Genomic DNA, 15222 nt, shown 5'->3' on the forward strand with positions numbered 1-15222 from the left:
CGCCACCACGGAAAGGCAGGCGGTCCTCGCCATTGGGGGCCCGTAGCGGGCCCCCAGGGATTCTGGGGGTGCACATGGAGGGTACCTATGGTACCCCGCCTGCATTTGCCAGTACAACGTGGCAGGCACTGCGCAGTGCCTGTCACGTTGTGCTGGCAAATGCACAACTTGCATTTCTGGCATTGCGGCGGGCGGTGCTTTGAGCACCGCCTGCCACAATGTCAGGAATGTGGGATGTGCCCGCCACTGTGGCGGGCGCATCATAATGGAATGTGCGGGACCACCGCACCATTTGCGGACGGTCCCATTTCCTGGGACTATGGTGGGCGGACAAACTCCACCCGCCATACTAATGAGCCCCTAAGTCTTCAAAAAGAATTCTCTTTTTGGATGATGGAAATAAAAAAAAAAGACATTTGCTTATTTTATTGTTGGATAAAAGGAGTTTGCAGTTATGCAATGCATTTAGGCAAACCCAGTTGCCTTTTTTTTAAAACAAAATCCTGTTTTTTTTTTTAATTTAAAAAGAAAAAAAATGGTTATTCTGGGATTTTTATTGGATCTTTAAAACAATTGTTTTGGATAAAGATTGTTGCATATGGAGATGATGACCAATGGTGACTCAAGGATTATTAAGCAGTCCCATTGTGTTGAAAAAAAAAGACAGCTAAAGGTAGGAACCCTAACTTTATGTAGAGAAAAATAATTAAAAAAATTCCAAATTAATGTTTGAATGTAGAAAAAATGTCAAGTAAGTAATGTAATACGTAAGCAATACTGTCCAGGTAGTCTGAAGCCACCCTCAACGAAAATAGTTGAATTTTAGCCAATAGTCTCTCGGACATTTCTATGCTTTTTTTGGAAATCCGTGGATTCAGACTACCTGACAATGATTGCGCTAGTTCCATTTCCTGGAAACTTTGTTCTTTTTTCAAAATTTCCAGAAAATTATATATATTAGGATGATGTCTACCAAATGTTTTATTAAAACAATTATGCCATCCCTCAATTGCATTGTTTGTTTTGGAACCACCTTCCAAGCAGGTTGAATAGCAGTTCCACCATTCAATAGGATACTTGGGTTTTCTCCTGCGGCCCGACCTGCTCAGATGGCCAATCCATTTAGAATTGGAGCCAATTTTTCTTCTTTTTGGGTAAAAAATTCTGATTCAGTAATTGCAGTGTAGAACTCATCTACACTCTCAGGTGGTACAAAACACAACGCTGTTCGTTTCCTTAATTCAAATTGTAATTTGCTGCTTGACAAATATTCCTCCACCAATGACGATTTGTGTATTTTGCACCAATAAGCCTGCGAAAAGTGAAAGAAACATCCTTGGATTTGCGTTTCAGGGTATAATTATAGTAATCACCGCCAATTCAAAATCAATTATTACTTTTGCAGGACTTTTATTCATGGTTTTGCTTTTTAATACTGACACAAATTCAGTGTACGTAGAAGAATGTTTGTCAGGCAGCAGAGCATAGACTAAAGGAACTGTAGCGTTATTTTTGTTAGCATGAACAGTGTAAATTTAAGAAAATGGATGGGATGTCGATTTGAAAGTGCCATTCATCATCCAAATTGGACTGTTCTCTAGGGTTAAAATGTTATGGTGAGTGCTAAAAATTAAAATTCTTTTTAATATGTCTCTATTATCATATAAAAGAAAGGTATCATTAGAGAAAGTTATTAATAAATGACTTGGGGGCATATGCATCAAAATTCGGTATTCCATGTCCTTATTAGCGAAAAATAAGGAATCGCTAATAAGGACATGCAAACCGCGATGCATCAAGAGAATCGGTAATAATTACCGAATCGCTAAAAATCGTTATTCCACAGCGAAACTACGATAGCGAGACACCATTAGCAAATACCGAATTAGCAAATACCGAATCGGTAAATGCGATCTCGGTAATTGCGAACTCCCAAAAATACACGACTCATCGGAAGCAGGCTGATAACATCACAACCAGGAAGTTGGACAGCCCATGCTCCATTCAGTGCCTGAGGAGCTCAGAGGAGGAGGCAGAGCACAGGAGCTGAGGAGCTACACAGAACCAGCAGCAACCAGCACCTGCCAAGCATTTGATCATGGAGAAGGAGGCACCCCAGCAGGGAAAGGACACACCCAGAAAGAGAAAGCGCAAGTTCTCTGATAAGGAACTTGAAATACTCATTGAGGGTGTCAGCAGCAAAAATGAGAGGCTGTTTGGGAAGCTGTCCCTGAAGGTGCCTGAGGCAGAAAAAAGAAAGATGTGGCTGCGCATCAAGGACAGGGTCAATGCTGTCGGAGTCACCCACCGCAGCATTGACGACTTAAAGAAACGCTGGTATGACCTCCGTAAAAGGGCAAAGGAGAAGATTGCTCAAAGGGTCATGGATGCAGCAGGCACAGGTGGGGGGTCATCCAATGTGACACCAAACACAGCCCTGGAGGACCTTGTGGAGTCAACAATTGAACCTGAAGCTGTTGTGGGGGTCACCCAACTGGACACCTCTGGTGCTGCGGAAGGAGGACAAGGTAAGATGCATGGCAGCGTAGATATGAAGCGTGTTGTCAATCCCTGCCCACTCCCCCATGCCAGACACAGTGCGCATGTAACCGTGCCTAAAGCACATACCCTCACCATAGTGTTGCATCATGGGAGTTGTAGTCATAACATGAATGAGTGCATGTCTGACCCCAGAGGTGAATGATATCAAAACAGCAGCAAAGGGCCAAATGTCAGTCCAAATATGTACTTTATATAGACAAAAGAATGCAATACCCACATATAATGACAAAATAATAACAATGCACTGTTTCACACACAGATGCATCCCCCATGGAATCTGATGACAGCGGCCGCCTCATCATCTCTGAGACCCCAGTGGTGACCGATGCCGAGTACCCACAGGGACATGAAGCCATGTCCTCCCCTTCACCACCACCGCGAACAACACCTCCACCACCGCCATCCGTGCGGACAAGAACACCACCTCCACCACCACCATCAGTGCGGACAAGAACACCACCTCCACCACCACCATCAGTGCGGACAAGACCACCATCTCCACCACCACCAGTACGGACAACTCCGCAGAGCCGCAGGGCAGATGTCCCCTCCCTGCACGAGATGGAGACGGAGCAGAGTACAGCAGCCCCAAATGTCCCACGGCAGGCTGTCGTCACTCCAACCACCCTAACAGCAGCACGTCAGCGTGTCAGACAGAGGGCCGGGCCCCTGGGTAGGGCTGCAACGAGACCAGTGGATCCGGCAGATCTGTACGGTGTCGTTGAGACTCGGATGCTGCGTGTCCAGCGCCTGCAGTGGAGACACATGGGTGCAATTAATCTTACCATGACAAAACTGTCCAACAGAATTGGCACCATGACTGACGCTGTGCGTGAGCTCACCACAGCCGTAGCTGAGGGCAACAATGACATTAAGCTATGCCTGCAGGAACTGACACGTGCTGTTGTTACAGGCCAACAAAGTGAGCGCCGGAGGCACAGGCAGAACATGCTCCATACAAATTCCACTATTAGGGCCATCACTAAGCTGTGCAACAGCACAGCTGTGCTCTTCCGCAGGTCCGTGTCCCTGCAGGTGGACTTAGGGCATTATTGTGGGGATGTGGCAAGGGCCCTCGAGAGAGTGACCCCTGCAGTGGAGCATCTGCAGTCTGTAACTGTCAGTGTCAGCAGTGTGGGAGTGGATGAGGGGAGTGAGGCAGCCTCAAGTGTGAGCAGCGTCTCCTTGCCGGAGACCAGCGGGAGGAGGCGCAGTGAGCGCAGTGCAACAGCCATCATCGTGGAGATGTGGAGGAGTCACAAGACAGGAGTCTGGGGTTATGTGGCAAACGCAAGTAGCCATGTCGCAATGGCGCCCTATCCATGGTGACGTAACCATGGCCCAACTATAGTACCACATGCAGCACCCGTGTTGACACTGGACAATTTAAGTTTTGCATTTATTTCAGCACACCATGTAGCAAAAATGGCACAGATGCGTCACGGATCTGTGCCGTAAAAGCAGCGCATTGCTGGAGCTGCGTCGCAAGCGCGACGCAGCTCCAGCAATGCTCTGGGGGGCCCTATCTCCCCAATGCTGCGTCAAGCCTTGCGCCTGCTTCATGCAGGCGCAGGGTTTTGACGCAGCATTGGCCTAAAAGTGACTGAGTGAAATCTTGTAGATTTCACTCAGCCACTTTTAGGAGGCGTTCCTGCGCAGGAACGCCCTCCCCTGCGCCGGAACGTCTCTCAGATGCGTCACGTTGTTAATACCCAGCACCATGGCGCATCTTTTGTGCTGCCGCTGCGTCACAAAAGTGATGCAACTGCGGCGCAAAAGAGGAGCAAGCGGCTTGTAAATCTGCCCCATAGTGCTTTTACTACACTGTAGCTGCGTAAAGGGCCAGAAGATGTGTCTCCAGTGATCATGTGTGCCTGTGCCTGTGTTACAGGCACACATGGTCACTGGAGACACATCTTCTGGCCCTTTATGCAGATGCAGTGTAGTAAAAGCATTATACATTTACCCAATGAGGGAGCACTTACTGGATTAGCCAGTAGAAAGTACTCCAGGGCAAATCGCAAAAAAATCTGTGATTTTGCGGGGAAATTCGCAAATTCGTGGATTTTTTTGCGATTTCGCGGGGAAATCGTTCCGCGAATTCGCAAATTTCGCCCATGCTTACTGAAGACCCTGTCCTGGATCATCCTCCTGCGCTGAGCCTGGACGTTGATCCTCCTCCTCCTAGCAAGCACGTAGGGGGCAGCCATTTTGGTAGGCTTATAGGGGTTCCAGGGGCATTTTTAAAGGGTTACTGATTGTCAGCACCTGGAAAAGAATTTTTTTTTTCTTCATTCCTTCAAATAACTTTACCTCCAGTTTGAGATTCCCCTTATTTTGCTCATGCAAAATTGCGATTTTGGACATTTTCGGTATTTGCAATTTTTCATGCATTCCATTGCGATTCTTTATTAGCGATTCAGTATTTCCGAGGTCAGCTTTGGTGTTCGTTATTTCCGATTGTCTGAATTGCGATTCGGTAATTTACCGAGGGGATTTTTTAGCGATTCTTTATTTTTTACCGATTTGGGGTTGATGCATTGCATTTTCTGGTTTTGCGTTCGGTATCGGCCTGTTTTACCGATTCGCTATTTTACCGGGAGGTATTTTGCTTGATACATCTGCCAGTAGGTATGTTAATATCTTCAAAATTACGGGGTGTTATTGGGTGTGGATTACTTGACACTTTTTCTCTTTGAACCATTCGCCTAAGGTTGGGGATGGAGGGCATGCTACCTGCAACATGCAAAAGTATGTTCTGAGCCACTTCTCTCAGATTTGTACCACAGTTTTCATTGGAGGTCCGTGCTAGAAGTTTGATCTGTTGGACATTTTCTCTTACTTCTATTTCCATTGCAGAGGCAGAGTGGTTATGGTCTGTTGTCCTAACCACGGTTTCTTCCAGAGTAACCGCTCTGCCTGTGCAATGGGACGAGAAGTATTGTACACACACCTCCAATGACATCTGGGTTTAACAGTTTTATCTTTACAATAGAGGTACCCACCATGCTCTAGAAGGTTATTCCCTGTCCGAGATTTCACATATGTTGCACGGTTGCTGCTTGTCATTGTTGATAAATCTGTTTATAGGAAGAAAAAGAACATTTCAATCAGCTTCTTGAATGGGTAGTATCTTTAAAAATGTGATTTAAAATGGTTATGCTTATTACTACACATGTTGGTTAATGAACATAGGTCTTCACATCATATTTCAGGGTGTATTGGCGGGTGCGGTTTGTTACCCCTCACAATTATCTATGCTCATTCATGGTTATGATGGATAGACAGGGGTGTGGGTGGTCTCCCCCAATAAAGACGCATGCTTTTACATCCTTATTTTGGGTAGATGGGGGATGTGGGGGTGAATTCCCCCACAAATACGAATTTATTCATAATGTTAACATGGGTAGATGGGGGATGTGGGGGTCTCCTTCCACAAATATGCATGCTATTTAAACGTTTTAATGGGTAGACGGGGTGTGTGTGTGGTCTCCCCAAATTTATACGCATGCTTTTACAACGTTATTAAGGGTAGATGGGGGCGTGGGGGGGAATCCCCCCACAAATACAAATGTATTCATAACGTTAACATGGGTAGATGGGGGGTGTGGGGGTCTCCTCCCACAAATATGCATGCTTTTTAAACGTTTTAATGGGTAGACAGGGGGTGTGTGTGGTCTACCCAATGTATACGCATGTTTTTACAACGTTATTAGGGGAGATGGGGGATGTGGGGGTCTTCCCCCACAAATACACATTTATTTATAACATTATCATTGGTAGATGGGGGTGTGGGGGTCTCCCCCCACAGGTACGCAAGCTTTTACCATGATATTATGGGAAGAAGAGGGGGAGTGTGGTGGATCTCCCTCCCCCCCCAACACAAATACATTAGATTTAAAAAATTTAAAAATTGTATTGGAAGTTAAGCGTTTAAAAAGCATGCATAAACCTTAAAACGTGTTCTAAAAGAAAAGCCATGGTAGTGGCATCCAAGGTTTTAATAACTCATTTTCATTTCTAACTTATTTTTGTTTTTAAGTTGTTTTTCGACAAAGTTTCAGTAATTTTTAAAGACATTTAGCAGTACTTACTTGTATATTTGTTGGATATTTTGAAGTTTCTTGTGGGATTTTGCTTGGTTGATGTAATTAAGGAGATGTGGATTTTTAATTTAGGAATAGATATCTGTGAAAAGAATAGAAATGCTACATACAGATTTTTTTATTTTTTAACGGGTGTTCACTATTTCGCTCTTGCTTCTTTTATTCTGAAATGGAAAGTTTTTTTTAAAAAAAACAGTTTTATAACACATTTTTTTTAAGTAAACATGTTCTTAATATCAAAAATTCTTTTACAGGGCATTCTTTTTCAACGTTATTAAGAAGAAGATTGGGAGATTGGGGGTGGGGGTCTCCCCCTTCAAAAAGTTGGTTTGTTCGGTAAAGCCTTGGCTTGTGAAAGCATTTTTGAGCTAAAAACGTGTCTAGGAAAAATAAGTCATGGTGGTGGCATGTAAGTGAAAAAAAAAGTTCTTACTTATTTCCCTTAAAGTGGCATTTGAACACATTCTCTGTAAATTTCCATGTACTTACTAGGTATATCTGTTGTTCTTTATTGTTGATTCTTAAAGGTTGCTACTTGGTTGTTTCAAGGAAACATTGTTTATTTTATAGGATTAGATTCCCGAGAATATATAATAGACATGGTACAATAATTGAGTTTATTCACAGCTCTTCTGTGATGACTTCCTGGATGAGTGGCATTGATAGCCTTGGAACATGCATATTATATCTTTATTTGCTTTGAAAATACATGTATTATGTTGCTATAGAGTCAGTGTTATGCTCTTGCTTCTTTAATACCCACCTTTTGGTTCTGAAAAGGAATCTTTTTTTATCACATTTTTAATTAACAACAGAGTTTTTTTTAGCTCAAGCATTGTCTTTTAAATGCATTCAATGTGTACTCTACCCACAAACAAGTTGGGTATTATAATTCAAAAATATGTGTGGTAATGGTATGTCATAGCATGTTTGAGCTAAAAAAAAAAAGAAAAATAACTGTCAGTGTTGTGGCATACAATGTCTTGGTTTATCAAGTTGTATTTGATCAGTCTTTTTTTAAAAATAGTTTTACTGGTACTTACTTTGTAATTCTCTTTGTCTTTTTTTCTAAATTCTAATATGTCACTGCTGTTATGCTGTTGCTGCTGGGATGTTATAATAATCTGTAAAGGAAAGAATCATTTTTTATCTCACTTCTTTTTTTTTTGCAATGCATCATTTTCTCAAGCACACTTTTTCGACGCATGCTTTTACAACGGTGTTAATGGAACTTTGGCGGGGACGGGGGGTCTCCCCCCTCCAACATGTTTTTTTTAATTAATAAAATGTGAGCTCATGGTATGCGTTGTCTAAGTATACTTACTTAGTTTTTATCTGCGACTTTTTTCACAGTTGATCTCAGTTGACTTTTATTTTTCTTTTGGTTCTTAGTCACTGTCCAAACTTTTCTCACTTTAGGGGTGGTAAGGGCTATATAAATGCAATTACAATACTATACAATTACCCACCATCTTCCATTTAAATTTTTTTTTAAATATTCATTTTGTTCTATTTTATTAAAAAATTCAGGTGCACACATTTCTTTCTTTATTTTGTTTCATAAAAATGTACATTAAATAATTATAAAACATACTTGTGGTTTATGGTTGTCTTTATTCTCCTCTATGTCTCTACTCATTCGATTTTCAAAGAAGTATATCTGTTATTGGTAAATAAAAAAAAAAAATTTTTTTATGGGAGATGGTGCAGGATACTATGAGGATGAGGGCGGATCAATTATCTTCCTATTTAATACAGATTACTATACACTTTTATTACCTTAAAGAAAATCACGTTTTAAACATTTGATTTTTATTTTCAATAATCTGGATGTCGCTCATTAATCCTGTTTTGATTAGCAATTTAGTCGGATTCTGATTGACAACATTACTAGATATCAAAATATATATTTTTTAAAAGGATTAGTTCACTTTCTAATACAGCTAACGTTGATAACATTGGTTTACATTTTATTTACCTGTTTATTCCAGTAGATGGCAGTGTTGCTTTGATTTTCTCTATTGTGAAGCCTTTCTCTTCTCGATCCTTCTCTACTCTCTGGCTGTCACAGTTGAAATGACTTCAAAATGGTTGTTGTCCTTTTTTTAATGTTCTTTAATATTATTGAATAATAATGACAAAGAAAATATGTCTTGTAGCCCTTTTTAAAAATAATGTTTAATTATGTATGTATATGTGATTTTTGTGGTTTTCTTTATCTATTTCAGTTTGTTATGCCGCCATTTTAGTGATTAATGTAGTCAGCTGTTTAAAAATAGATGATGGACTTCATAATTCGTGACACTGTGGGAATTACTGCCTTTTTTCTTGCCCGTCCGGTAATTTGAAGTATGTAAAAAATATGTTGACTTTCAAAGTCGTCACTTAAAGCATAAGTTTAAAAAATGTAATTATTTTTCCCATTCTTAAAAAGATAATATTTCACGCTCATCCTCTTTTTTTAATTAGCAAAACGAATTAAAAGTCATTGATTTGTAAGCGTAAAGATGCACAGCTTTGTTTCTTTAACATGATAAGATGATTAACCAGTAAAGTACTGCCTATCATCTCACTCTGCATGATTGTGCTCGTTGTTGGACACAACTCTTTTCTAGTCATTTCGAAACTAAAACTACATAAATAACTAAATAAACTAAATAATGGCATACAATGATAATGGGCAATTAGATGTTATTTTTTTTGTGGTTAAGGTAGTAGTTGTTTAAAATGCAGTGGTTAAGTACTGGTCGTTGTTTAGCCTTCGTTGTTCAGGAAGTCGTGGTTTAGGCAGTAGTTGTAGAGTTATAAAATCCACATGCGCAGGTCTACCCAGTTGCCTGTGAAGACAAATAGAGAGCGATCAGCAGTGGGAGTCCTCAGCATTGTCCAGGCCCAAACGTGCCTTGCTGTTCTAATAAGTAAATCCTCACCTACTACCACCGATGCACGGTTGGTTTCAACTAGATCTGGGTCAAAAGAGCCCAACAGGCCAGGCTATGTTCTCCGTGACTTGGAGTGTACCATAGATGGGAGCGTCTCCGGGCCACCCACTGGAACTACGCAGCCAAATAGTTGAGTTCAATGTCCGGGGGAGCAATTCCAACGTCAACTACAGGCAGTCACAGCTTCCACAGAGCCATTTGTTTTCTAGATGAGTCCCAATACAGTCAGGACACCATCTAGTTCCCCCCCCCCCCCAGGGAGTTCTTCCAGCAGAGCAGCAAACAAGTAGAGAAAGCGCTGTAGTATCATCTTTGAGATCGCTATCCAGCCACTCACCGAAAGTGGGAGAGTACTCTAAAAGGTAACCGAGCATCGCAGGGCGGATGGAGCCCTAGCTTAATGACCCTCAAAGTGCAGATCCGCTGCTCTATATGTTGCCACACTGGGGTGCGAGTGATCCATGGCTCCATAGTGTTGGAATGTAGCGGGTAGGCACCAAATTTATGCCAGTTGACAGTGAGGCCTGACAGCTCCCTGAAGTTGGAGAGGGCCACGAGTGCCCCCTCCAGCTCGGACTCATCTCTTGCATATATACAATAGCATATCATCTGCTTACAGCAAGATATACAGAGTATCCACTACAAACTGCAGCCCCCTACAATGCTTTCCCTGTCATACAGTCAGCACAAAGGGCTCTTGAGCAAATAGCAGTGGGGAAAGCGGGTAGCCCTGCCTAGAGCCCTGTTTTACCGGCTAGGAATCCGATATCACTGACCCCGTCCATACCCTCTAGACCAGTTTGGTATACAACAGCTGTGTCCAGTAAGCAAATTGGAACCCAAAGCCAACCCTGATCATTGTGGTATGGAGGAAGTCCCAGCGGAGGGAATCAAATGCCTTTCGGATGTCAACTCACAGCACTACAGTGTGGCGGGAAGTGCAAATGTGTGTCCAAAACATGGATCAATTTGAGTATATTGAGCCTTGTGCTAGGAGTAGGGACCAACCCGTCTGGTCTGGGTGTATTAGCATACCCACATGGGGTAAGACCTGGTTTGCCAGGATCTTGCTCAGGATTTTGTAATCCTCGTTGAGCATACAGAGGGGGCGGAAGGAGTTTACCAGTCCCGGATCCTTGTCTTTCTTGGGCAAGTACACTAGCACAGTATCCAGCAGCTTGTTGGTCTACCTCGTAGTAGCCCCCTTATTCCCTTCCGCATGGACATGGGTATCAGGCCCCTTGATGAAGAGATTGCCCTGAGACCTTTAACATTTTGGAGGAGGCTATGGGTGACCCCAGAGTTGTCCGTCTACAGGGCTGAGTTAAACGTGCTCCTGACCATCTGTACCACCAAGAAAATCCATTGGCTTTGTAACATAAGGGATCTTGCCTTTAAATTAGGCAGAACCTGAATGGTGAAATCAGGGTAAAGGTAGAGTCTAGTGTTCTCCACATCAAAGGGGCCATGACTGCGCACCGGCTGTAGAAGGAAGTTCCTGTCCCAGTAATCCAGCAATCAAGCTATTACTGGGTGGGGCTCCCGACATGGGCTGCCGGGCAGGGTCGCAATGCGCCTGTTCTAAAGCATAGAACCGGGACATCCCCTCGGGGGCCACAACCTCCTAGAGCCAGTCCACCAGGAAGCCAAGCATGGACTCAGCCCCAACCTTTTTCAGTAGGCCAGCGATCCTGATGTTATTACTATAAGCTCACCCCTCCTGATCTTGGCCTCCAATCAGTGAGTGTGAGCTTCTAGGTTGGTGAGGCAGCGATCCATGCTTGCTATGTTTGGCAGCAGGCCTTGGAGGGAAGTCTCAGGGGTAGACACTGATGCCAACATCTTCTTCAAGTCCTCCTGAGTGAATCCCAGCTCTATCACTGTGGAGTCAATATTGCCCTCAACCACTCCCCAGTAACATTGATCACCATCAGCAGCTTATTGAACTTTTTGCAGAGTCGCAAAGCCATGCCACCCCCAGTGCCCTGCTTGATCCCTTCTCGGGAGGTGACCTTCGAGGCCGCGTCCTTTAGTCTCTGGAAATGGTTTTCACAGTGTAGCAGGGTAAAGGGAGTTAGCCCACTACAAATACCAGGGACCGGAGCGCAGCCACATAATTCACCTCCCCAGCCTCAGTGATCAAAAGAGCCAATCTGGTAGGGTCCTTAACAGTCTCTGAAGTGGAGGGGGCAACTATCAAAAGTCATGGGCAGTGGTGTCCCTCACACCGTAAACTCCTCAGAAGCCATTTCGGGTCATGGTTCTTCCCCCTGTCCAGAGTCCAGAACACATCCATCCTCACTTCTACTCCATGTAGAACAAGCAAGGGGACCACAGGCCAGCTACCACCTCCCCTAGGCAGGGACACTGTAAAGACAGCAACCTCTGACAAGTGTGGCACTCCCCGCCAACTCCAACAGCCTCCATGCTGGCCCACCAGTCCGGCGTGGACAACAACGAGGTGTACAGGAGGAAGGCCACACATGCCCAACAGCAAAAGTAAAGGGAAAAACACCCAACAGGGGAATAAAGAAAAAGACTGAGGCCCCCTGTTCACCAGCCCTAAGCAAGTATCATAAGCCCCCAGGCACTGGGTCCCAAATTTGCTGCAGTTCTGTATTCTGGGGCTATTATTCATCCACTGGCCGGCCCCAGCGCAGAGTATGATGCCGGGGGTGGGGGGGTGGGGGCAATTAAGCCATCTGCCGCTATATTTCACTGCAGGTCCTATAGCCTGGCTTGCCCTTATGGGCTGTTCCAGAATGTGGACTGAGGCCACAAGGGGACAAGACTGAGGCAAACCAAACCAACCAGAGAAGGAGGGGGACAGCAAGCTGCTACCCCCACCATCTGTGGCAGAGTCCGTACGGGGACCAAGTGATGCAGCAGAGGAGCATGAGCTTTGAGCGCACTGTATAAGTAGTTTGGGGACACCATCTTCGCCTTTGGGATGTATGACGTTTCAACACATGCTTTTACCACGCATGCCTTTACAACGCAGGTTTTACAACGCAAGTCGTTACAACGACTTGCGTTGGGGGGCGCTGGATAGTGAATAGTTTAATTTACTATTAATTTACTATTCCAACTCCAGTCCCCGTGGATAGTAGGGAATGTGTTGGATAGTAAATTAAACTAATCCCTATCCTAGAGTGCCCCCCAGCGCAATGCGTTGTAAAAGTTGCGTAGTAATAGTAGTGCGTGGTAAAAGTTGCGTTGTAAAGGATGTTCCCCTCGCCTTTGTAGGGGGTGCCGAATCGCACTCAGTGTTGGGCGGTTCTCAGCAGCAGTCCTGCTCTTTCTCCTCAGCCTTCTTTTTCGCCCCAGCGATACAGCGTCTGGGGCGCCCGAGGTAGGTATGGTCGGGTGTATAGTATACAGAGGCTGTGAGGGCCCAGGGAGTTTGAGGCAGCTCGGGAGCTCCTCCATAATGCTGCCAATGGCATGACAGCATTCTACGCACCTCTACATCTATTGACTGTTGCGGCAGACTGGGTAAGTGGGCGGTCCAACATATTTACAGGGAGAGCTGCACCAGAACTGAGCCAAGGGTTTGGATTGGCTCCAAAAGCCTGTGCACCAGCAGAGGCATGAAGACTTATTATAGCCTGACAGCCTGGGAGTCTCTGCCCTACGTTGCTCTGGGGAGGATCTAGACAAGAGGGGAAAATATAGTCCAGCTCCTACACTGGCTGGCCTTACTTTTCCAAATAACTGAAAACTCCACATAACCTGTCCATTACCACCTTCATGTTGCGCAAACCTGTCCTCTTCTTTATCGGACATGGCTACAAGTTGGTCGGCATTTTTTGACCCCTGCGTAAACCCCTGTTTACAAAGGGATCAGAATTCCGGATCGGGTACTGTTTTCCACATCTGGTAATGGCCAGTTATCTAATGAAATATCTCACTGTTCGTTAAATTTCAGCAGGTCAATCCTGCAGGAATTTAACAGGGTAAGCACCAAACATCTGTGTTACTCCCCTAATACTTGCGATATGTGTTATTTATCTCACCCAATAAATAATGATCCCCACTGAATCATTCTTTATCAAGTGCCATAAATAGCACTTTCACTCAGAATCATTGGCTTAATTAGATATACTTTGTTGCCTGATGGGAAATCTCAGGCTCACGCCCCCTAACATTGACTACGCTACATCCGTCTTCACACAACTTGAAACTGTTGTTAAAATGATATTTGGATAACAAACTCTTTACACTTTTTTTTCACTTCAGGGAAACGCATTTGCCCGGGGGAACACCTTTCTGTCATGGAGCTGTTCATCTATTTCACGACGATCCTGCAGAACTTCACACTAAAGCCACTCACCATCCCCGAGGAAGTCGATGCCCGTCCAATAGGAGTCTTCTTAGCAAACGTACCCCGCCCGTTCAAGTTCTCTTTGATTCCACGCTAAATTCTACCTACATTTGCTAAAACCTGTATTGTGTTCTTGCCACACACCTGTTGCTTTATGCTCATCTTCAGTTTAAATATGTTAATGAAGTAGATAGCTCTCAAGGAACCACAAAATGTGTTTCCAGTTGCATTCCAGTCACAATTAGGAAATTTGACAGTTTGCAAATTTGTTGTATCAATGAGACATGGAAGAAGGCCTGTGCAGCAACCAACAGAAAAGGTTAATATTATGATACAAGATATACAGCCATACCAAGTTCACGGGTCCATGCAACATTTGCTGCTCCACTCAAGTATTCTTTTTTGCATTCTGGGACTTATAATCTTGATTATTCCATTAAAACACAGACTACAACGTTCCAGAATTGAAAGAAAAAATCCTGTACGGGAGAAGGACATCGAGCATGCACCTGGGAAACTTGGAAGTTATGAATATACTTAATACTAATTTCATGGAAATGTTTAGGGGTTTACATTTTTCTCTAAGCAGCAGGTGGAAACACCAAGAAGCAAAGAGCAGGAGGGTTTCTGGGCCATCAGGTTTGCAGTGCTATCAGCCTCAGTGACCAGTGTCTGAAATCGATAAGCAATGTAAGAAAACAGTTTGCTTACTACAGGAGAATATGTCAAACACATGCCAGACACATTGGGGTATATTATCAAGGGGGTTTATCTCCGCTTTTTTGGCTTTAGAGGCCAAGAAAGCGGAGATAAAATTATCTCCCTATTACCTAGCTGTCGCTAACACCAGTTAGCGACAGCTAGTAGGAGATAGCGACCATCTTGGGCCCCGCTTTGCATATCAGTGAAATGTATCACTAATGACATGCAAAGTGGGCGTGCCAAGATGTTAGCGACTGGAAACAGTCGCTAACATCGCTATCTCCTATTACCAACTTTTGGAGATATTCGCGCTAAGCGCGAATATCTCCAAAAGCTAACACCTTCCCCTGAGCAGTTCTTAGCCATGTTATCCAATGGTAAGTGGATAACATGGCTAAGAGCATTAGCTCGGTAATGCATGAATATCGTGGACTTTTCAGCGATATTCATGCATTTCGGCCGATTTTTATCGCTTAGGAGATAAACCTTGATAATAGCAAGGTTCCTAAGCGATAAAAATCTCCGCAGCACGCCGATAAAAATATTGCCGCTAAGCCAACATAGCGATAATTATCGCTAGTTGTTG

At 43.9% G+C, this 15222-nt stretch overlaps 1 protein-coding gene and 1 pseudogene across 1 annotated transcript in view; one reads left to right on the forward strand and one right to left on the reverse strand.

The window, feature by feature from the left end:
- Positions 1 to 14775, forward strand: part of LOC144781711 (cytochrome P450 2F2-like) — a 797810-nt gene extending 783035 nt beyond the window's left edge. Inside the window, exon 10 of the mRNA XM_078660686.1 lies at positions 13850 to 14775. Within this exon, the coding sequence (XP_078516812.1) occupies positions 13850 to 14031 (182 nt within the window). The 3' untranslated portion in view covers positions 14032 to 14775. The remainder of the gene's footprint in view (positions 1 to 13849) is intronic.
- LOC144782564 (uncharacterized) lies at positions 723 to 13396 on the reverse strand (annotated as a pseudogene).
- Positions 14776 to 15222: the final 447 nt, after the last annotated feature.

This window comes from Lissotriton helveticus, chromosome 9 (assembly GCF_964261635.1).
Source record: "Lissotriton helveticus chromosome 9, aLisHel1.1, whole genome shotgun sequence".
In the NCBI taxonomy this organism is placed as follows: Eukaryota; Metazoa; Chordata; class Amphibia; order Caudata; family Salamandridae; genus Lissotriton; species Lissotriton helveticus.